This window comes from Sesamum indicum, linkage group LG11, assembly GCF_000512975.1.
Source record: "Sesamum indicum cultivar Zhongzhi No. 13 linkage group LG11, S_indicum_v1.0, whole genome shotgun sequence".
NCBI classification, from domain to species: domain Eukaryota; kingdom Viridiplantae; phylum Streptophyta; class Magnoliopsida; order Lamiales; family Pedaliaceae; genus Sesamum; species Sesamum indicum.
Window position 1 is genome coordinate 12,946,081 of NC_026155.1, and position 24,134 is coordinate 12,970,214.

Consider the following 24,134-nt stretch of genomic DNA (forward strand, 5'->3'; position numbering starts at 1 on the left):
GAGTGAGATAGAGTTGGATTTGAAGCAAAGGAAGTGATTGATTGAACTACTTTATGGGCGGTTGTGGAGAGTTAGAGTGCAAGGCTGGCAGTGACAGTGGCACAAGAATTGCGCTGCCCACCCTCCTCATTCTTAAATTTCCAAAACTTGTTTCAACTGTAGCTGTAGTAGTGTTAAGTGGATTAGACCCCAAATGGCGCCGGCTGCGGCTGTACGTACTGTATGATTAATGAGTTTAATTAGCCAATGATTAGAGTTGGTAAAGTAAGGAATAATGGCACGTTCCCTCTCTCACTTCCAACAATATTATAATATCCTCAATTATTATTTTCATAATTAAACCCAAAACCACTCATTAATTATATCTTTGATAAATTAATTCCAGTGAGAGCTCCCCTCCAACTCATCAATTTTCTTAAACTATCACACCTTTTCTCATTATATTATAATATTTTTTTTTTTAAAAAATAATATTTGAAACTAATTTATTCCACGGTTCAATAGAATATTTTAGTTATTTAGTTTTTTCTCTTTTCTGTTTCTTTGACTTAAGAAATTACATCATTAATTATATAATAATTTTTATTATTAACTAATTACACTCTTTTATAATTAATTGACATTTTAGTAAATCGTATTATCGAGTGAACCTATTATTAATTACTACATATAATAATGGGGTGAAAAAAATAAAATAGCATTCATGGATCCATCATCAAAGCACGACATGTAAAAGATAATATAGGGATACAATAAAAAAAAGCCAAAAATTAATTACAAAAGCACGACTTAGAAACACATTTGGATTTTGGGCGATGATGATTATATGTATATATACATATTCTTGGCGTATGTTAGGAGTATACGTAGAATCTACGAGTATGCGGGGGGCACGTAACTGTGTCTTCTACTCGTTCTCACCCTAGCTATGCATTACATACATATTAGGTCATGTAGTACGTAAAGCATTTATCATTTTATTCTTTCCTTTCTCTAGAAATAAAAAAACAAAAGAATTAAGAAGAAGGTGATGATATATGCTGAGAACGTTGTAGGATTTGTTTATTATATTAGGGTTAATTATACTTAAATTCCCTTTAAAAATATAAAATTATATTTTTGTTTTAAAAAAATTTTGAAATTACACTTGCATTTCCTTCGAAAATTCACTGTTTACACCTGACCCTTTTTCATTACGGTTTAGACAAAAAATGCTAGTGTCATCAAAATAATTATATAAAATTTTAAACTTATCCATCATTTAATATTTTGTGTAATAATTTTGTACTTATAAGAAAAAAATATTTAATAATATTAACCACATTCCATATATAGGTATAAGTACAAGATCATACATGAGAATGTTAAATAAATAATAAAATTAAATTTTTATATAATTTTTTTTGCTAACATCAGTATTTTTCATACATACCATAATGGATGGGGCCAGGGATAACGAAGAATTTTCGAAAGAGGTGTAAGTGTAATTCAAAAATTTTTTAGGAGAAAATGTAATTTCGCATTTTTAAAAAAGGTATACGTACAATTAATTTTTATATGTAACAATAAATTATTTATGAGTTTGCCAGTAAATATATTAGAAAAAGAAATACAAAATGCAAATTAAGATTTATATATGTGATTTTAAAAAAAAATCTCCTATCGTTCATCTAACGCCCGTTTACAGTTGCTCAAAATAAATATTTTTATTTTTTTATGTAATACATAATTAATAACTATGTACCTGTCAATAATTTATAAATTACGATCGACAACATGCATCAGTAGAATCCTATTTTTAGGTAGTTAAATATCTAACAAGAGGTCGTGAGTTCCAATCCTACGCATATAGGTGTTTGTCTATTTTTATAGTAGTATGTGAATGTTGTCTTTTTGTTTCATCTGAAGTCATTGACTAATTTAGAAATATTATTATACTGCATATTGAATGTTGTAATAGTCTATTGATTCTTTTAAAAATATGGCTGTATTTTTTAAAATATATATATATAGTTGTATATGATTAATTTATAATATAGTAATCTGAATGCAGCTGGGTGTGGAAGTATGGAACAAAATTAGGAAGAACATGAAGCAAGCAGGCAAGCATGTCGTCGGTTGAGTATTTTCAATCTTACGTTAGTTTTATAACAATAATATTGTATTCCTTCATCATGTTACTTGTAAACTGCAGCATGCGAGTGCTGGCTTAGAATGGCCGAGAGTCGTGTCTTTAATGCATAACAACCGTTATACACGCGGACATATATGTATGATTTTGAGGTATTTTGAATGTAGGCTTTTATTTTGAAACTGCTAGAAAAGATAGTTCTAAATCAAAAATTAGAAGCGAGGATTAATGATTAAGTACAAGGTTCGTTGCTCCTTGCACTGTACTGCCATCCAACTGGGCCCTGTATATGTTGTAAAGGCCCTCATCTGAATTAAGAATGGGCCAATTGGGAAGCCCAGTTTCATGAACAGACTATGCCTTCTCAAAACCACACTAATCTCGCTTACATTAATAGAATCATGATTTGATATTATAATGTTGAGGAGGTAGGTATTATCCATAATTAACTTAGATGATAATGGAATCTAAAAGCAAGGATAGAGAATCAGACAGCTCAATTTGTGATGAGATATTAAAGGGTTTTGATATGGTTGGGTAGCTGTCTGATGATCCACGACAAATACATATGACTAGATATTCTACGCCTATTTTTCGGACACATATTCTAATTATACGTGTCTATGTATATATCCGTGTATGTATTTTAGAGAAATAATTAAATAAGACACATACAATATATTGAAAATTTTATTAAGTACATCAATAATTTTATAACAAAACATACATAAAAACCACACACTACTACATAAATAGACACATCACAAATATATGTGTAATTTGAACTCAAAACCTTTATCAAACGAAGAGTTTTATGACCTTAACTTTATCACTGAAACATAATACCATTGGCAGAACTCATAATATATATATATTGACGGGAATTATGAGATGTTATTCACAATAATACTCAAGTCAAATTGTAAAGTAATAACATTTTATATTATGGTAATCAAATATTTTTTATTTTTGAGTTAATTATACTTAGACCCCTTTTAAAATGTGAAATTATATTTTTTTTTTCTCAATAAAATTTAAAATTTCCTTTACACCCCTTTTGAAAATTCACCATTTACACCCAACCCCTTCTGTTATATATGGTTTAGATGAAAAAGATTGATGTTAGCAAAAAAAAAATTACATAAAATTTTAATTTTATTCCTTATTAACATCCGTACGTAATAATTTTTTTTATTTTATCCCTTGTTTTACCCTTGTAAATATATAATTATTATATAGAAGTATCATAAGAGATAAAATTAAAAAAATTATATATATATATATATTTTATTAACATCAATATTTTCGTTTAAACCATAATAAAAGGGACATGTGTAAACGACAGTGTTTTTAGAGGGGGTGTAACTATGTAACTATAATTTTAATTTTTTAAAAAATATATGTGTATATATATATATACATATTTTTATATTTTTGACAAGAAGAGGAAAATGAGGAGAAATTTGACAACTATATTGATAGAAATCAATAATAATTTATTTTGTGAATATATATTTTGTTTATTAAATCAGAATATGGTAATATGAAAGTATATAGTTTGAAGTTTGAAGGAAGAGAAGCGATGGAGAATTTCTTTTTTGTGAAAGCAACTAGAACGTGCCTAAACGCAGCTAGGCTGGGCCCCCTTTCGTGTTTGTCCTTTGTGTCCACGCGTACATCAATTTCACCGTATATTTATTGATATTTATAATTATCTAAAATCTACTTAATTCATTTATAAAACCCACCCTATATTAATTAATAATTACGATTTATTTAAAATACCATGTAAACATTAAGATGAGACAAGGCAGAATTTGTGTCTAGACATGGGACATTGGTCAAAATTGTCAGCTTAGGGTAAGTAAATTGTGATAGTGGTAACAAAGATCGATCGTGATTGAAAAATTGTAATGCAGTTTTGATTTTTTGAGAGTGATATTTTGGATACTTTCTCATCTTCACTGTATTTTTAGATTCTTTGAATTTTGATTATGAATAGTGAAGAATGAGGTGCGGTTGTTGAATGATGGAATTTCTTTATGAAAGTGGGAATTTGTACAGGAAATTTCTAGAGGAAAAGGGAAAAAGAAGTGTGAAGAGGAGTGATGAATAATTGGAGATACGTGTGCATGAGACTAAATCCTGTTAAGATAGAGATGAAAATGACAATATATATAGGAATTAGGGAGATGAATTTGTTGGATTTATAATAGTAAAAATTGGACGGAGAAAATGGAATTTGTTGACATTTTCTTACAAAGAATATGGTCCGTCCGATGGTTTTCAGTTGGAGTTGGAGGGTATATGTTTATGGGGTAGCATCACATGGTATACATGTAGAGTACGGAAACAGAGTGCTGTCGAGTGGGACCCACTCCTTGTCAGCAAATCTTGAGACTTTATCCATTTGTTTGTCCAATACGCTGTTCCGACACTTCTAAAATCCACCTACGTAACCTCTCTCATCCTTTACTTTCTCCAAAATATCCCCTTCCCCCAATTAACTCTCTCTCTCTCGTTTTGTTTTCACTTCAAAAATCATATCCTAAGAATAATGTGTTAAAAATTACTCCTTTATCTATATAGTAAAAAATAATGGACTTAGAGACTCGTTTCACGAGTTTATAAACTCTTCAAATTAATATTTTATAAAATATTTTTTAATTTTTAGAATATCGATATAAAATTTAGTAAGTTATTTTTTTAAAAAGAAAATAAAATATTACGATCTTATGATATCACGAAATAAGAAGTTTTTAATACTTTTAAGGTATTTAACTCATTTAAACAGTCTCGCACGATGATTAGGGGTGCTAGGATGCCAATTTTGATTGTTTTAAACTTATTTTTAAATTAAATTATCATTGATGATTTTATAAAATAATTTTTTAAATTGACACTTTTAAAATCAAAATGAAAGAATGAAACGAGGGTTTGTCCCTAGCAAGAGAGAAACCAATAATATGCACTATAAACCACCAACACTCGCCACAACTTTAGATAGATCAAAATATAAGATCGTATATATTAATCCAACAAGAAAATACTTAATCTAACAAAGGCTAATGATTGATTTTAGAAAAAATCGAGATAAAAAACAAAAGAACAAAAAAAAAGAAAGCGATAAGAGAGAAAAGAAAGAAGAAAAGGGGGAGAGAAAAAAAAAGGAGAGAAAATAAACGAAAAGTTGAGGGAATCACTAAATGGGCTTAAATCTTGAATGGTAAGTGCAAATTTAAATTTTACAAAAATAAACTTTGTAACCCGCATCTTTGATAACATATGGAGATTAATTATTATAATATAATTTAAAAAATTAATTATATATTTAACAATACAATGTGGTTTTTTGACAATCTTTTTAAGTTTTAAATTAAAATTAAATCAATAGTGCGGTGCGATTTTACTCTAAATTTAAAATTACAATTTAAAAAATAAATCATAAAAACTAATTTAATTCGATCTTATTTGGGCGATCTGGGTGGTTTTAAAATTTTTTGATCACTCGTAATGATGATCCCAGATCCAACAATTCCCTCTACTGTTAATCATCAAATTGGGAAACACAATTTATGAAAAAAAATATATTTTGATTACATAAATAGTATCCATACTTAATTAAAATATAAGAAACAAGACGGAAACATGTGTACAAATTTTACAAAAATGAAGCTCTCCTAAAAATTTCCACCTTATTGTTATTATTAATTTATATCAATGTAAAGTTGAAATTAATTATATATTGTTTTAGGGAATGAAATATTTAAATGAGATTTTAGTATATTGAGAAGATGAAGGAGTAAGACGACGTTATCCCGTAAGGATCTCCTCTCTCTCTCTCTCTCTCTCTCTCTCTCTCTCTCTCTTCCTAAGTTTTCATATCTAGCAATGGATAATGAACATGGTGAAGGATGACATGTTACCTCATCATGATGCATTTAAATATACCACCATATTACACAGAGGAAAATGGCAGATGCGTCTGCTGGAAAGATGTAAAAAATGAAAGAACATGAAAATCTGGGGGACCCTTGTCTGAATTTCGGGAACATTTCCATTGTTTTCTGCAAAATGCTCTGTTTTGCGATTTAATTGAAGGGCTAATGCCTAATGTGCTTAATTACGGCGCAAGATTTTAACGTATCTGCATCGGTGCACATATGAGGGTCTGATTATTAGATTTTCTTGACATTTATTTTTCTTATATCTGTATCTGTTTTGCTGCTTCCCTTCTGCATAAATGGTTGTGTGCGTGTGAGTGTGTGTTTTTAATTTTTGTTTTGGTTTGTGTTTTGTGAATTTTCAGGAGGAATTCCGGGGCCAAATCTTTATATTTTTGTGCTATAAGTTATTTTTATAAGACAAAATGGAGAACGGTTTGAAGCAACAGAGGATTTCTCATCTGCCTTCAAAAGATGAATGCACGATGGAGATGGGCTCTGATCAGACATACGGGTCTCTCTCTCTCTCTCTCTCTCCAATAATCAAACCGGTTGTTCTTTCATGCTTATGTTTTTCTTTATTTACTTTTAGACTTAAATTTTGTATGTGGTAATAAACTTCAGGTGCTCGCATTATCGGAGGAGATGTAAGATCATAGCGCCCTGTTGCAATGAGATATTTGATTGCAGGCACTGCCACAATGATGCAAAGGTGCATATCTTTTTTCACTATATATATATATATATATATATATATTTGTTCATGTTTCAGCGTACTAGAAACTGTTATTATGAGATTCACCACAGAGCCTAATTCTATTTCATCTAACTCATAATTAAGCAGAATTCAATAGAAGTGGATCCACTCGATCGCCATGATATTCCACGTCACGAATTAAAAAGGGTTAGTTTTATTACATTGTCTGTTATCTCCTTGTTCCTTTGTCCTCTATGACTTTATTTAATTCTTCTACTGTCTGGAAATGACAAGGAATTTTATTGAATCTTCTTCCCATGATGAAGTGGAAATCTGGACACTAATGAACTGTTTGCCTTGAACAGTTTGACAATGTTAAGCTTAGCTTTCAACTTTGTTGTCTATACGTAAAATGATGTTCAAACAAGTGGATAAGTTTCGGGATTCTTCTCGCCGACACGGCTTCTTATGCAGAGACATAGATACTTTTTCATTTGGAAAGATCAAGATTTTCTATGCATCTTCTTGACTTTATTACATGCTCGTGCTTTTCGGACCTTTCACATGAATTTGCATCTTCATTTTCCGGCAATATATGTTCAACGCCGAATTTAATTACCTAATTTTGCTTTCTTTGTGTCTTCAGGTCATCTGCTCATTGTGTAAGACAGAACAAGATGTGAGTTCTTTTTTAACACTTTAAACGTACAGATTCCTTTTGTAAAACTTGCTACAGTTTTATCGATGATCGACTTAATATTCGATGTCTTTGTAGGTTCAACAAATGTGCATAAACTGTGGGGTTTGTCTTGGAAAGTACTATTGCTCGAAATGCAAATTCTTCGACGATGATGTAAGCTTTGATTAGTTTCACAGACAACTCTATAACCACTTGATTTGCTATTACAATATATGCTTATACAACACGAACCTTATTCTTTTTAAGGTTTCCAAGAATCAATATCACTGCGAAAAATGTGGAATATGCAGGTAACAATTATTGCTCTTCTTAAGCCATACATGCCATGAGTAACTAGAAACTTGGTTCTTGCAGCTTGATTTATGACTGATATGTTAAAACCTGGATATTATCAAATTCCAGCCCCACATTATCCTACATACTTCTTTTTGGGCCACACAGTCCTTTACCTCCTTTCTTTACCTTTACTCTTTTACGCAGCTTTGAATCTAACTTTTCTTTGTTCCCTTTGTACTTGTTTTCACTTTTGTTGTAATAGAACTGGCGGCAGAGACAACTTTTTTCACTGTGATAAATGTGGTAAGTTGCACTGCATCCACGAATGAAGGTCATTGGATACTAATTAAAGATGGAAAATTAAGCATTGTGTGGTTTCTGTATCAGAATGCTGCTACTCAAATTTATTGAAGGATTCACATATATGTATAGAGAGAGCGATGCATCACAATTGCCCTGTTTGCTTTGAGGTAAATATGAGTTGGCCATAATAAACATACACAACCGTCTTTTGGACAGGAGCGCTAGTTTTAACGTCTTATTTTTTCGCCTGCTGCAGTATCTTTTTGATACGCCAAGAGATACAACTGTTCTGCCATGCGGGCATACTATACATCTTAACTGTGTTAAGGAGATGGAACGTCACTTCCAGTAAGATTTTCCTCATCCTTACCTTAACTTCATTGCCCTTTTCTTACAAAAACCTGTCTATCAGATGTATAGTTGGCATATTCAACTAATACTTAAGACACGCATGCAGGTATTCTTGCCCAGTTTGCTCAAAATCTTACTGTGATATGACCCGTATCTGGGAAAGGCTCGACCAGGAGGTGCATATGTGCTCTAGTTATAACTCTACCACCGACATTCATATACTGAGCAGCTGCATATTAACTACTTATCTTCTTATTTTGTCCAAATTCCAGGTTGCTTCAATACCTATGCCTCAAATGTATCAAAATAAAATGGTAAGAAAACGATAAGTTAGTCCATCGATGCTGTCTTTTGCTGAAATACAAGACACTTGATGTTGGCTTGATTTAACAGGTCTGGATTCTCTGCAACGACTGTGGAGAGACATCCGAGGTTAATTATCATATCTTGGCTCACAAATGTCTAAATTGCAAGTCGTATAATACAAGGCAGACAAGAGGAGGAGGCGGCCACACATCATGCTCGACCAGAATACTGGAGATGGTTAGGTGATCAGTATGTCTGGCTGATCTGAATCAGACGAAAACTACTAATATGAAATTGGTCGGGTGGATTGGAGTCGTCACGGATGACTTGAATCCATACATCCAATTCTTCCATTATTCTTTTCTGATTGCTTTACGTCGCCTAGCTAGTCTGAAAAACTTATGTAACTTCATCCTTAGATCATCTACTCTTCAAATTAATCTTCTCATTATCCTGAGAAAACACAAGCATGTTTGTGCTTTCTGGGACATGGATCCTATCACAATGTACTTTTGACTTCCATGTTCTTGAATCCAGGTATTCATTCTGGCCTTCGTTTGCTTTCATTTATGGTTGTCCCAGACACAACCAAAAAGTATCATAAATAATATTGTCCTGATTAAAATACACTCTGTATTATAAAATACAAAATCAAACATATTAAAATAAAATTCAAATCAAACATCATTAAAATCTTTAACAGCAACTTCCTGATTCTTTTGTCTATCTTTTTTTATAAAAGAAACTTTTACTTCACTGTAGTAAGGTCATATCCTTTTATTGGTCTCTATCTGTAAACGACTTTACCCGCGTACAGCAGTGTTCAAAGATTGAAAAGTAAACTTTATTTAACACTTAATTTGTGATTAATTACTAAATAATTAATTAAACTCAACTTGTTAAGTATAATAAATCAAATTAAGCATCTTTTTTTTTCCATTCAATAATGTGTCGAACTCGACTGGATTACTTAAAAATAATGCGTGTAAAAAATGGAGTATTCATGTTATCTTCTTGTTTAGTATAATTAAAGATATTCAGCAATTGACTAGTATAATAATCAAATCAAATATAAATATAATTTCAACACCCAATTAAAAAGTTTATGAACAAGGCTAATATCATAAGTCTCATTATTAGCAATTTTGTGAAGTGGTAATCAAATTAATTAACTCTAAGAAAGTGAGTGTCCTCTAATAAATTGGACGAAATCCTCCTCGATTTTATCTTCAAATGCAGTAAATTATATTTGGATTGATAAATTTTAATTTTGAAGGAAGTATTTGAAAAAGGGATTCAAATAATTTAAAATATAATTTATATTTAAGATGATCCAAATAAATTTAAAAAAATTATTATTAAAAAATTAAAATCCATCCATCTAAATAAACTCTAATTTTGTGTTAGAGTGTCTTCCCACATCCCACATCGTCAGGGAACATTCTTTTTTTCTTTTTCTTTCTGGTGCTACAGTATCAGGATGAGGATTGAGGTTCCAAGAGTCTTTAATGTTTGTCAGACGATCACGGGTTACAAAAATCGCTTCATAATTCAATTGGTGACTCTGGCCCGTATAGGGATATGCGGCGACTGTTGAGTGGCTGCAGTGGCCTGGCGTTGTGCTCCGCGTACTGTCACATTATTGGGGAAAAAACAAATAATAAATATTTATATATTCACCAAAAAATTGGTTTTTTATAAAAATTAAAAAAATTGATAACTGTAGTTTATTTAATTAATAATTACTAATTAGGCACTAACTGCAGTGAATTATGAAAATAAAATACTGTTATAAATTTTTACAAGTACTCACATCGTGAACAACTTTTCTCAGCAATTTTACTTGCTCCATCGAAACAGTCTTCACCTAAAATAGTTTAAAAAGAATTAGTCACGAAGAAACAATATTGCTCCGTGGGGCGACTATATTATAAAATTTATTTTATTTATTATATAATTAATAGTTTTTTTTAATTAAATTATATATTAATTAATCAGACTCGATTTGAATTACAACTTTAATAATGAGAAATAAGGAAGTACCTTTTTGTTGATGGTCCAAATAACCCCTTCGGTACAAGGAGGAACAGTAAGTGATCCCATGTATCTGTAATACCTTCTGCTGCATATTTGAACTTCTTTTGGATCAACCGGTCCCAAACTTCTCTGGTCGTCCTTCTTACGTGCCATCGACGTTATATTTGTCGTCAGCTGTCAATAGTCCAAACAATTTTGTCAAAGAAAATATTAACAAAAGGACTAACAAAATAATTAACATGATTTATTATTACAATTTGCTAAATTGCAGAATTGAGAATTATAGTTTTGTGTTCATTAATTACCTTGGAGAGAAATGGATCGGGTTGGCCAGTCTTGTAGAACACTCCAATCACAGCTATCTTATTTTCGACCACCGGGTCTGTGGCTTTGTGCACCAAGTGCAGCTCCAGGGCATATCTGTACATTACAACATATAATTTTTATTACATTATCACAATTCTTGCACAAGCCAAAACAAACACAAACGAAGTAAGACTGTCAAAAAATGTAGCTATGCCTTTTGCCGTTGTAAGTGTGCTCGGAAGGAGAGTGCCAATGTGCGTAACGGAGACAGTATTCGGTCCCATTAATGGATAATGAACCAGCATCATCTAACCACTGAATCTGCATGCGTGGTCATCACCAAACTTTCATTAATTACTCCGAAACATCTTGATTAATCTAATTATCTTACAAGAATGTACGTAATTTTATATATATATATATATAAACACATGCAGTAATGTTTATGAGTTTGATTCGACCATATAGTGATTTAATGATTCTTACTTGTATGTCGTGACCTCTGTTCTTGAGAAGTGCATGCGCAGGTTTGTAATTGGGGGTCTGGGGGTGGGAGATAATCCTCACCATTCTGTCTCCGGAGATATCGATTGGGGATTGCATAATCCCGGTGTTGCATCCACCCCATTCTTCCTTGATCTTCCCCCAATTTATTGGACCCTTTGCACTATTTTGATCGTAATTGAACTCGCTTTCATCATCTGATTCAAACAGAAAGAGATCAAGAAAGAACAAATTAAGATGTAATGACCAATGAAATCATATCGTGCAGGTTATTTGGATTAACATACCTACTTCTTGAGCATTGATTGGTTTTGTCCCAAACAAGACAAAGAAGGCAACGAAGATTGGGGCAAGAATGTAGGTACACTTGCTTTTGCTCATCGTTTCCTCCTTTTGTCTTTGGTTGGGAGGGAAGGGAGTGGTAATGGTAATGGATTCTTGATTTCATTACATTGTTGTCTTTATGGTCTATATATAAGGTGCATAGATGGCAAGTTTAAGTTAAATTCTTATTGATAAAGCCTTTTGAGCTTGTTTTGATAACTTCATATTACAAAATATTTTAAATTTGTTCGTTCTCATTTTAATTGTTTTTGTGAAATATTAATAAATTTTCAATTCTCTTAATATGAAATTATTTAAAAATGATTTTTACAAAATATTTAATCAAAATTCATTAATTCTATATCCATCATAACGCAACATAAGAAAGTTGTTCTAGACGAAGGAATACGGAAAAGTATGTTAATAAAACATATATTTCCTACCAAAAAAATTTTAGAATTATATTTACACTCCCTTTTCATTATCTATACTTGACCCTCTTTCGTTAAAATTTAAACAAAAAATGCTGATGTTAACAAAAAAATTACATAAATTTCTAATTTTACCCCCATGCAATATTTTCATGTAATAAATTTGTACTTATAAGGAGAATATTTAATGATGTTAACCTCACTCCATATATATATATATTATATTTATTTTTTCACAAGTACAAAAATATACATGAAAATGTTAACTGAAACTTAGAATTGAAAATTTTATGTAATATTTAACGTCAGTATTTTCCGTACGAACCTTAATGGAAGTGGGTCAAATGTAAACGGAAAATTTTTGAAAATATAATTTCAAAACTATTTTGTTTTTTTTTTTTAAAAAGTATAATTTTTACATTTTCATAAAAAAAATTAACTGTAACTAACACTAATAGAAAATGAAATTGACTTTCATTGTGGAGTGATCGTTTGTTCCTGGTTTCCAGGTACGCACACATTGTACGTACCTAGTGCAAACCTTCCTACAAAATGAGGCCTGCTTACGAGGCTAAGGTTTATTGTAAGAGGGAAAATCACATTTTTCGTTTCATATATTAAATTTATTTTTAATATAGCACCATTTATTAGATTTTTTTTTTTAGTCTCATTTATTTTAAAAAATTCTCAATATTAATCTCAAGTCACTTTTTTTTTTTTTTCCAATTTTTAACAAAAAAGTTATGTGAATTGGATGGAAAAGTGACTTGTCACTAATATTGAAATTTTTTTAATACGTATGGGACTAAATATAAGAAAAGTCTAATAAATGGGATTAAATTAAAAATAAACCTATTATATAGGATAAAAACATGATTTTTTCCATTATAAGACTACAAGTCAACTTTAGTTTTCACCTCATATCTTCAAACATGCAGAAAACAAGGCCGATAAATAAATTAATTAACGATGTATTGTTTAGATGAAGAATCAGATAGGATTAATTGGTCAAACATGGGTTGCTCTGCTGATTTCGGAAATCAAATAATGAGAACAATATATGTGGAGTGTGGTTCTTTTAAAACACAACAATATAGACTAGGATAAATGTAATATTACTATACTATAATTTATTAACTCCATCTTTTAAGGCCACATTTGAATGAAGGCCTCAAATATTAATTTGTGATTATTTAAAAAATAACTACTTAGTAATTCGTTTACTTATTTCTTTAGAACAATATGACTAATTATAAAAAATGTGTGGTTATTAGATAAGGACAAGTTTGATGGTTATTTAGATTAGATACTGGTATGCCCTAAAATAAGACAAAACAAAATGATATTTGTTTTATCCCTCTCCCATCCTCCATCTGCTGAAGTGGTTTCTGGGTTGTGTTATTTATGATCTACGACGAAGGATGCCGTTTTACGTGGACGATTGTGATATTTTGGCTTCGAAACGGCACAAAATTATAAGTTCACCAATAGGATTCATGCCTTTTTATCGGGTCGGGACCTGATACGCATGGAGGACTCGCATTGGGCCAATCAGACCCCCGGCTTCTCTATATAAATACTCCCAATCAGTGCATTAATGATACATCGTCTTTACCAATTTTTACTTTCAGGTCGCTCCAGCTCGCTAAGCGACCAACTTTCACGACCTCAAAACCAAACACTGACTTAAGCATCGGAGGGTTTTAGTTGGGGACCATTCCAGCAAGCCTAACGATCTGCTTCTTTTCTCATGGCCCAATCACTAATTTGAAAGAGGTAGCGATCTCGAACCACTCGGAGGACCAGCTCGCCCGACCAAGGAGGTCGTGTGGATTTCGACCTGAATCAGATTGTGCCTTCATTCCTTTTTATAATTAATTAATATCTAGACCAAAAGAAGAAAAAAAAATCTCATTTGCAACATAGATATAAGTATATAAGTGCAGCGTAAGCATGACTAGCGAGCAACTTCAAGTGGGGGATCCACTTACAAGGGGCGAGGAGAGGTGGCGTCTTTCAGTTTGAGATAGCAGATATTCATATCTGTTCTTTTACACACTTTGAAAAAAATATCTCATTACCCTCTAAAACAAATGATTTTGTGCTACCTAGCTGCTTAATATTCTTGTGATTACGTGGAAAGCCCACGTTCAGATTTTTCTAACATCTCCACCCACCCATAGTTCCATTATTACATCTCTAATTACTACACACACACAAACACATAAATATATATATATATACTCACATTATATAGTTACTTTGGTAAAAAGTGTATCATGCTACTCATCAAAATACTTACAACACTACTTCTACTGCTGGAGGCAGAAATCTGTTTTGCTATGATCAGTACTCGGAAAGTGGTGAACACCAAAACATGGGAGGAGAGAATCGAGAGCACTGCCTCCGGGGGTGCCCACTTCTATGTAAAGAATCACCACAGGATTCCGAGGGATTCGTGGGATAACAGCCAGAACCAAGACGAGGCGCCGGCCGCTGCAGACGCCCCCGCTGATAACCATGCTTAATTTGGATGCCTGCTGCTTTATATATGATGATGACTCAGCACTTGTCTTTTCTCCTTTTCAGTTATGATTTTTTGTTCAGCCTTTTTGTGGAAAATCAAGTTTTAAAGGGTGTCTAATTAGCAGATAGGACGAATGATAGGTATACAGACTTGAGATAGCTAGGCATAAAAGCTGATATCAGAGGGCCAGAGCAACTGGTGGTAGCTGCCTAATTACTATATCTTGTTATTCCCTCTTCTTTGTAATTTACCACTTCTTATATATGTAATTTAATGTTGTGTTCTGTGTTTTACATGTATAATTATTTATTTAAACTCCAATATTATCAAAAAAAAAATTTATGTTATTTGTCAAAGAATAATTGATAATTTATGAAAATATGCATTATTTTTGTTAAACTAAAATAATTTATGTTAAGTTTAACTATCTTTTATTATTTCTAAATATAAAATCATAATCTCTCCTCTGAATTCAGTTTTGCTATTTCTATTAGATTATTTATGATAATTTAGTGTATCAAATTTTATTTTAAATTTATAAATATATAATATTTTTTTTTGTATTTGATCTTTAGTAGTTTATTTTTATATTTATTTTATTATATTATATATCCTATTAAACTATTAATGTCAAAGAAAAATAATAAAATTAAAAAATATATAAATTATTAAGTATATTAATATTATTTTTAAAATATTAATAACTATTTATGCTGTTACTGATCCAACCACTCTGAATCCAACAATTAAACCAATGACCTATAATCTATTTAATTTTTAAATTCAATAACAATGTGAATTAACATGTGCCTAGGTGCCCCTTGGAAATACCTGCAGGACTGTTGTCTGTTAAAGTGAGTGTAGTGGCCCATTACTGCGCTAAGCCCACTTCTTATAACTGAGGCCCAGTTGTTACATCCTTAATGCGACGTTATGAAGTCGTGTAATCACATTCACAAAGTCGTTAATTTCATATTCGAATTTTTGAACCTCAAAGTCAATTATCCAACCTGTATGTAAAAGTTCACTCCCATCATGTAAATTTGTCGCGTCTGTTTCCCCACAAAATGCACAACCCTTCACCCAAACCCAAAACTTCATTATTAAAAAGGAACTAATTCAATTATCCACCAACTCGTTAGCTTCTAATTTAAAAGTGCTTGTTTTAATAGTTTTAAAAGCATAAGTTAATATTTCAAACACCACAAAATTAATTATCTTTTTACACCCAAAAATTGAAGAGATATATATATATATATATTTAATTCGTGTAAACAGTACCTTAAACTAACATTTATGAGTTACGAGCAACTGCTGGACAAACCCTAGCTAGCTACGAGGCTGAACACTCTAAACCAAGGAAATTATTACAATTTGCTTTGTCATAAAAAAAAAAAAAAGCACGAACCCCACAAGCATGAGGACCTACTCATGCAAGAGAGTCAAAAATGTGGTTGGATGGAAGCCATGTTCTGCCTCAACTGATGAGGCTCCCACCCTATTTTTTAAGTCCATTTTATTGGAAAAAGCAGATATTCTAGTGAAAATTATCCAACCTTTAATCGAGGAACGTTGAAAAACGTAGGAAGAAAAGCGGTATTGATACAAGCATGCAGGGGCATGGATGCATCCCAATTCAAACATAAACGGACCACATTCCACAAGGCCTAAAGTTGAAAAAGCTGCTCCGGACGCCTCAATAGTCAATACATACTGTCAACAAAAACTGAGATGTCATGGGGAGGCTCAGGTGATATGTAGCTAGTAGAGATATAGCTGCCTCATCAAAATTCTAACTCGAATTGAGTTTCATCGAATTTGAACTAATTATATAGTCAGTATAATATACTTATCATGTGATTAATGTACAATTCAAAAAAAATAATTAATTACATAACAAGTGTATTATAGTTGTTGTGCGATTGGCTTGTTCAAACCTAATCTCGATAAGAATTTATCCTCACTATAAACTCACCAATTTTAATTTTCAAACTGGTAATTATGTCCTATGTTGATGGCTGAATATGAAAGTTTGAAAATAATGTAGTGGAGTGACAAGATTACACCTACCATTAATCTTTTTATTATTATTATTATATATATATCTGTGTATAAACTCGAATAGAAGAAACGTTGTATTGAACTTTTATTTTTATGTATTAATTTTTTTTTTTTGGGCCTGAAGACGTTGAAACCAGTCAAGGAAATTCAGAGATGCTCTGGACGATGCTCTATTTATTTATTTATTTATATTTTTCCGTTTACACGACTTATTCTTTTTTGGTCCCAGTAGAAAATGTAGTTAAAGCTTGTGTTCTGGGCCCAATTGTTATGCAGTTAAAGGCGTAAAGAAGTAGAGGAACAAAAGTATGCCACTAATACTTTACGTAGAGGAAAAGAATATGCATATAATATGCACACATTTCAAGGATCTAATTTCAATTTTCTTGTGTTGGTTATACGAATTTGGGAAAAATGAAGGGCCACATTTCATTTTTAGCATATCTGCAGGGGGCTTAAAATAAAAGTTGGGATTACATTGACGCAAGACTAATGCCATATTGATCCCAAAAAGGTTAGAAAATGTGTGCATAAAAAAAGGTATTTGTAGTTTTACGGAATTCTTGATTACAGATGTAAAAGTTATTACCAGATATTGACTCACACATAGTGGCGTTGTTAAGGTAGTTTTGGTGTAAAAATCAAAAGGGAATATGTGTGGCACGACAACAAACTTAAATTGCAAATGCTCTGACTAGGTAGGGTAAATGTTGAAAGCTCCCAATTGGGAGACTGAACATGACCAAAATCCTGGATTGAGAGCAGCTTTCTAAGCACGACTGAGATAATTACGGAGTTAAAAAGAGGGTATAGCAGATGTTTGTGATAGCCATTATATAGAACAACATCATGAAAAGCCGAAAATAGGTTCTGAATCCTCCTAAAAGCAAAAACACAGGATTCTATTCTATTGCCCCATTATATTTATTATTCATACAGTATGAGTATAATATACTTTTTTATTGATGTAGGCCAGAAATCTGGGCCCTAAATTTTGGATAATCTGTGGGGCCCTTGTACATTTTCATTTAATTTCCAATCACACTGATGGAAAAATGGTCAAACCAAATGAAAAAGGCAGCAGCAGCAGCAGCCCAAGTGCTATTCTTGATTGCAAATTAGAACAAATGACCCAAAATTTGATTTGAATTATTGTTATTATTTGGTAATGTTTTTGTTGTAATTCAAAATTGCCTTTAATTTACTTTCTCCTTTTACCCTAACAATGAACCCCAGGAGATTCTGTTACAATGGTTATAAATTATGACTTTGTGATATCAACACACACTGCTGCTGTGAGTGTGAGACGAGTAGAAAGAATAAGCAAAAGTTACAGCCACTCTCTCAGTCTCCACTGACTTCGCTCTAGAGCCCCTCAAAGTGTTGAAATCCTTGAAAATCTAACTTTCACTTCTTATCTTCTCTTTTCTCACTAATGCGCTTAGCCTGAACACAAATGCACCATTCTTGCACCTGATATTGCAGGAGTAGGAGTAGCACATTCTTGAATGGAAATGGTGTGCAGCAGCGGCATTGTGTTTCTGTTGCTTGTGGGCTCATTTTCTCATCTGGGCTGGGCAATGCTCAACCTCACTCTCCCACTCCCCGGTCAGCACCCTAGCCCTGAAGCTGTTGCTCATGAAGTTCACAGGCAAGACAACATAACATGCCTTCTTCTGCTTTTGGTTTTTCCCTCTTCTCTTTGTGTTCTGTTTCAAAGTTTTTGATTTTATGTCTTAAATCTTGAAGGATGCTGTTGCATTTTGAGGTCATGGTAGTATATATATATAGAAATGTATATTGTACATTTGCCTTCAAGATTCAGGGTTTTTCTGTAACTTAAAATTTTCAATTGGTGGAGATAACGGAGGGTTTGCATTGTGGCGTTCTTCATGCCCCTGTTTTTTATGGAACATTGCTTTCTTGCATTTAATGTCTGGTTAACAAGTTAAAACCGACATTTTTCTTTCCATTTTTGTCTCAGATGAGGTGTTTACACGTCCTAACTCCTAACAGGACTCATGTTTTGTCATTTTTCCGTATCTCAAACAATATACTTCACTGGATAGCTTTCATTTTGGAGCGTATCTTGTAAGGCAGTACAATTCGTTCTTGTTAATGCTGAGAACAGTGTTCCACTAATTGTGTTTACCCTTCAATCATGTCTGAGATTTCTTCTTTTTCCTTTTTGTGTGTGTGTGTGTGTGAGAGAGAGAGAGAGAGAGTCATTTCTGATTGCATTAATTTAGCCCTGTGGAGTCATAGCTTTCATGTCTGCTTTTACTCTCTAAGCGTAAGGGTGGCCCTCCAACATCATTTCAGTTCTCTGTTGCCCGCCATAGCATCCTATGCGTATTTCCTTTCGTAAATACATAAACCCAAGTATTTCTACACGTATATTTTCACTTTCATACACAAAACCTGAACAAACACCCTTCCTGACAGAACTCTTTACACATATCCAGCATTTTGATATTCTCAATTTTCCACACATCCAATGCAGAAAAGTGAATGCATCAATTTCAAGAAGAGAAATGCTATCTTACACCACCAACGACCAGTCCAACTGCCTCACTGGCAATCCAATCGACGACTGCTGGCGGTGCGACCCCAACTGGCACCTGAACCGCCAGCGGTTAGCCGACTGCGCCATTGGATTCGGCCAATACGCCCTTGGTGGCAAGGGTGGCCGCTACTACGTCGTAACAGACTCCTCGGACCATGACCCCGTCAACCCTAAACCCGGCACGCTCCGCTATGCAGTCATCCAAACCGAGCCTCTGTGGATCGTGTTTGCCTCCAACATGCTCATTCAGCTCTCCGAGGAGCTAATTTTCAACTCCTATAAGACCCTTGATGGCCGAGGCGCCAACGTGCACATCATCGGGGGCGGCTGCGTAACCTTACAATACATAACCAATGTCATAATCCACAACATCCACATACACCATTGCTACCAAGCTGGGGAGACTAATATACGGTCGAGCCCCACGCACTACGGTTGGCGCACGAAATCAGATGGAGATGGGATCTCAATCTTTGGAGCTAGGGACATTTGGATTGATCATTGTTCGTTGTCGCATTGTAAGGACGGATTGATCGATGTTGTGATGGGCTCAACAGGGATCACAATTTCAAACAACCTTTTTTCGCATCACAACGAGGTGATGCTGTTGGGCCACAGCGACGACTACTTGCCAGACTCGGGGATGCAAGTGACTATAGCTTTTAACCATTTTGGCAAGAAACTTATACAAAGAATGCCAAGGTGTAGAAGAGGGTACATACATGTGGTTAATAACGACTTCACGAGGTGGGAAATGTACGCGATTGGAGGTAGTGGGAATCCGACCATTAACAGCCAGGGAAATCGTTACATCGCCCCATATGATCGCAATGCTAAGGAGGTAATGAAAGCTTGTTTTCCACGCAATACATACATAATTAAGAAACGATGTACATTGATGAAGTTGTTTACAGGTAACAAAAAGAGTGGACACGTCGGAGGATGAATGGAGGGGCTGGAACTGGAGGAGTGAGGGGGATATAATGGTAAATGGAGCGTTCTTCGTGGCATCTGGACAGGGAGTTGAAGTGAAATACGAGAAGGCCTACAGCGTGGAGCCGAAATCTGCAGCCTACATTGACCAAATCACCCTCAACGCTGGTGTTCTTGGCAACAGGTCTTTTTTTACTTTCCTCCTGTTGCTTTTACTTTGTTATCTTTTTCTCCTTTTCCCTCTTTGCTTCAAGTCTTGGACAAAAGAGTAAACATTTCTCACCTGGGCCTAGTGTTGGGCCAGTTCAGAAAGGCTCAGATTTGGACCATTTCTTTGTTTGCTTCCAGGCAACTACTGTACTAATTTGTTTGTAACTCAATTCTGTCGTGGAAGCAGGGGCAACAATTTGGGGAAGTGGACAGCCGGAAACAATGATTCTGGAGCTTATTTGGATGCAAATTCAGGCATATTCGAGGACTACGATGAATATTCAGGGAGCCAGAGGCCTTACACTGATAGTTCCACTCTCACAACTTTTGTAACACTCCTGTTAATCGTTTTGTTTCTAAGTATGAAATGAAGGGAGGAAGTCAGAAAATGTGGTTTGCTTCCTGGAATTTACTTCCCAGTTTACATCAGGAACTTTGATGTCATTGGATTTTCATTAATCTCAGGAAATTTTCTCAGTCCTAGCCCAGAAACTAAACATGAGCATAACTAAGGCTGCCTGATCCAGAAACAAACCTGTCTGCATATGTATGATGTAATTGATCATTCTTTTTAAATTGTACATCAATCATATTAGAACCAGAATTTTTCATTCTGAAAGATATAATCCCTGACGGGTAATTTTTTATCCACTTTCTGTAAGGCAAATTAAGGTAGATTTGGGAGGTACATTTCCAAGAAAGAAAAGAATACTAAGGAGGGTTGATATTTCTTTCAAGTCATGAAACATGGTTTGGACTAGTTCAATTGGTAAAGACTGTTGTCTCCCACCTCATTGCTGTTCGCCAAAAGATGAACATTATCTTGTACTCGGTGAGTACGCATGATCAACAACTTGACATCTGAGGTTAACAAAAGAGCCTAATACAATATTAACTAGTATCACCACTGACTAGTGTCATCCTAATGTGCAATCTAAGCAACATCATCCCACTTCACACGCCTGAATTCCGACCCAAATACCTATTTCCTAGCTAATTATCTACAACTTCTGTCTTTACAAACTGAGATTGCTACCCGTTGAACATTTATCGATGAGGGGAATTCCTTTTCTGATGTTTTAAGTAGCATTTTTGAAAGTCTGTCACTGATTATATACATATAGTAATCGAAATTTTCATTTTCGTAGCAAAATAATATTGCGAGTCAGTAACGCATTACACATCACAAAACAATGTTATTTTCATCATTTGTTAGTAACGTTTTTTGTTTTACACTTCAAACACAATAAATGTGCTATTAATTATCATTACTGATAAACTAAGCACTATAATTCTGTCGTTTATTTATTGATAATGATAACATAATGTTGATCATTATTATTATTAAGTTGGTGAAAGTAATTAGTTGCGATTATGACATCAGAATTATTATCATTTAATATATCTCATTTTTACACAATAATATTTTAACATTTCTCACTAATATTTTATTTATTTTGCGGTGAAAATAGGACAAATATTAGAGAGGGATTGAAATTGGTAAAGTGGTGTAGATGTAATCATGGATGGACATAGTTTAGGGCCGTGTGATAGGGTGCAGAAGTGAAATATGAGAAATGCAGCACATCAGTTCAATCATGGAACTACAATCATCTCACAATGCAAAGTCATGGTGTAATAATATGTCAAAGACTATGTCCATCATCTCAATCAATTCCCAAATCTTGCATTCTATTATACCAACAGTTTCCAGGGTGCAAGTCTCGGTGTGCTTAAGGTTACATCATTATCAATGCAAACTGAAAGGTAACTTCATTAATCTCAGACAACTGAAGCTGCAGACCATCTGCTTGTAATGTTTATGTGCATTAATATACTTTCAACCCAGAAAACTGTCTTCTTTTTAGCTCTTGTACAACAATTAACTACTGAAAGCTCATTCCCCATCCCACAAAGAAAATTCCCATGTACTGTTAGTACTGTAGTCACCATTGATCCATTCTGGAGTGTAAAACTCGTCATAGTATTCTTCTTTAGGTTCCATTTTACGTATATGATCAGGAGGCCAGTTCGACATCCATTCTGTCAATCTCGTCTCATAAGGTGAACGTGTCAAACTTAAAACCTCGAGTGCATCAGATGAATCACCAGACAGTCCGAAAATTTCATCCTTAAACAAGAAGCATGCATGGTCGGTTGAACATGGACTTGCCGTGCCACATTCTGATGTCAGTGAAGTATCACCAGATGTATTATTCATGTTTCTATTCAAACATCCTGTGCATGAAAAGGATTCCTAGTTAACAAGAGTTGTGAAATCGTGTAATACATTGCTTTATAGTGTGTGGAGAAATTGGAAGAAAATTTTACAACTTACCTTTCTCCAGAACTAGATGTTTTCTCTTCAAGTAACTTCTCCAGTAGTTCTTAATCTCATTGTCTGTTCTTCCAGGCAGTCTCCGGGCAATCCTCGACCACCTAAAAAACAAAATAATCTATTCAAATTCAACCAGATATAATTTATTTGTGTGAAGACGGGCAGGTAAATCCAGTACTTATTGCCCCATTTCTCGTGCAGTTCGATGATAACGCGCTCTTCTTCAGCAGAAATGTTGCCATGCTTGAGATTGGGACGTAGATAATTCATCCACCGCAGCCTGCAACTCTTCCCACTCCTCTTCAAACCTGCATAATGAAAGAAGTTTCTTTTATCTTTTTCCCAACTACACCAACTTACAGCTTAATAAAAGCTACTTCAGATTATTATTACAGTAAATACCTGATGCTTTTGCTAATGCATCCCATCTTCTTTCCCCCAAAACAGCTACAGCAGAAGCTAGCTGTTCATCCTCCTCTTCGAGCCAAGGCCCTTTACGCAGCTCGACTTCCTGCATGACTATCCGATGATAATAGTTTATTTGTAGTATTACCAAAAGCGTGAAGCTACCCGAACTTTTTATACTAGCAAAAGATGCCAAACAAGGAAATAGAATGAAAAAGGCAACTGACCAAAACATCTTACATTAGCACAGTAGGTGGAATACACTACAGTATGGGAACTCCACCATTGGCTTACATTATTCCATGATCATAAGCCTTCAAATTAGGTCATGTGAAGATGAACTTTTTGATTAAACAATCCACAAGCAATATTTTTCTATGAATCTATTGCCTCTTTTTAGTCATCTGATACTTTTCTTATCGGTACGTATCACAAGTTTACATATATAGTTTTTGTCCGATCTTGATTATATTAACATCAATAGTGCAGTTATAATATCCATCTAACCTGATATAAAGGTAAGGATGGTGCTCTAATCGGTAGCACGGTTATCAAGACGTATGATCAATCTTTCTTTAATCTTCTGCCAGAATAGTTTTGTCAAAGGGCACTTAACCTTTATCATCATTGTTATTATATTTTTATACTTGGATAAGTATAGAAGTACAATGAACTGATCACCATAATGCAATATGAATATCATGTTTTTTTTTTAACCAAAATTTTTTGGAAATATACTATTAATCGATATCCTTCAAACGTGCATCGGATAATCCCATCAAGT

General features: G+C 33.6%; 4 protein-coding genes across 5 annotated transcripts; 2 read left to right on the forward strand and 2 right to left on the reverse strand.

Annotated features, from left to right (window-relative positions):
• Positions 5,832 to 9,260, forward strand: LOC105174250 (E3 ubiquitin-protein ligase MIEL1-like). 2 transcript variants are annotated; one of them, XM_011096285.2, is made up of 13 exons: positions 5,832 to 5,951; positions 6,441 to 6,589; positions 6,700 to 6,787; positions 6,920 to 6,979; positions 7,419 to 7,451; positions 7,548 to 7,625; positions 7,719 to 7,762; positions 8,011 to 8,051; positions 8,136 to 8,218; positions 8,308 to 8,399; positions 8,509 to 8,578; positions 8,675 to 8,716; positions 8,796 to 9,260. In XM_011096285.2, the coding sequence occupies exons 2-13, from the start codon at positions 6,501 to 6,503 to the stop codon at positions 8,952 to 8,954; spliced, it is 879 nt and encodes a 292-aa protein (XP_011094587.1). In that variant the 5' UTR covers positions 5,832 to 5,951; positions 6,441 to 6,500; the 3' UTR covers positions 8,955 to 9,260. The 2 variants fall into 2 exon arrangements, with proteins under 2 accessions (XP_011094587.1, XP_011094586.1); XM_011096284.2 differs by lacking the exon at positions 5,832 to 5,951 and adding an exon at positions 5,961 to 6,300.
• LOC105174251 (alpha carbonic anhydrase 7) lies at positions 10,098 to 11,978 on the reverse strand. Its single transcript, XM_011096286.2, has 7 exons — positions 11,843 to 11,978; positions 11,538 to 11,752; positions 11,266 to 11,372; positions 11,051 to 11,165; positions 10,752 to 10,919; positions 10,522 to 10,575; positions 10,098 to 10,339 (listed from the first exon to the last, which is right to left on the reverse strand). Exons 1-7 carry the CDS (start codon positions 11,934 to 11,936, stop codon positions 10,253 to 10,255), a joined length of 840 nt encoding a protein of 279 aa, XP_011094588.1. The 5' UTR covers positions 11,937 to 11,978; the 3' UTR covers positions 10,098 to 10,252.
• Positions 18,103 to 21,090, forward strand: LOC105174252 (probable pectate lyase 12). Its single transcript, XM_011096287.2, has 4 exons — positions 18,103 to 18,549; positions 19,402 to 20,305; positions 20,379 to 20,581; positions 20,795 to 21,090. The coding sequence occupies exons 1-4, from the start codon at positions 18,407 to 18,409 to the stop codon at positions 20,976 to 20,978; spliced, it is 1,434 nt and encodes a 477-aa protein (XP_011094589.1). The 5' UTR covers positions 18,103 to 18,406; the 3' UTR covers positions 20,979 to 21,090.
• On the reverse strand, positions 22,290 to 23,465 carry LOC105174350 (transcription factor MYB27). Its single transcript, XM_011096428.2, has 4 exons — positions 23,348 to 23,465; positions 23,124 to 23,253; positions 22,946 to 23,046; positions 22,290 to 22,845 (listed from the first exon to the last, which is right to left on the reverse strand). The coding sequence occupies exons 1-4, from the start codon at positions 23,460 to 23,462 to the stop codon at positions 22,505 to 22,507; spliced, it is 687 nt and encodes a 228-aa protein (XP_011094730.1). The 5' UTR covers positions 23,463 to 23,465; the 3' UTR covers positions 22,290 to 22,504.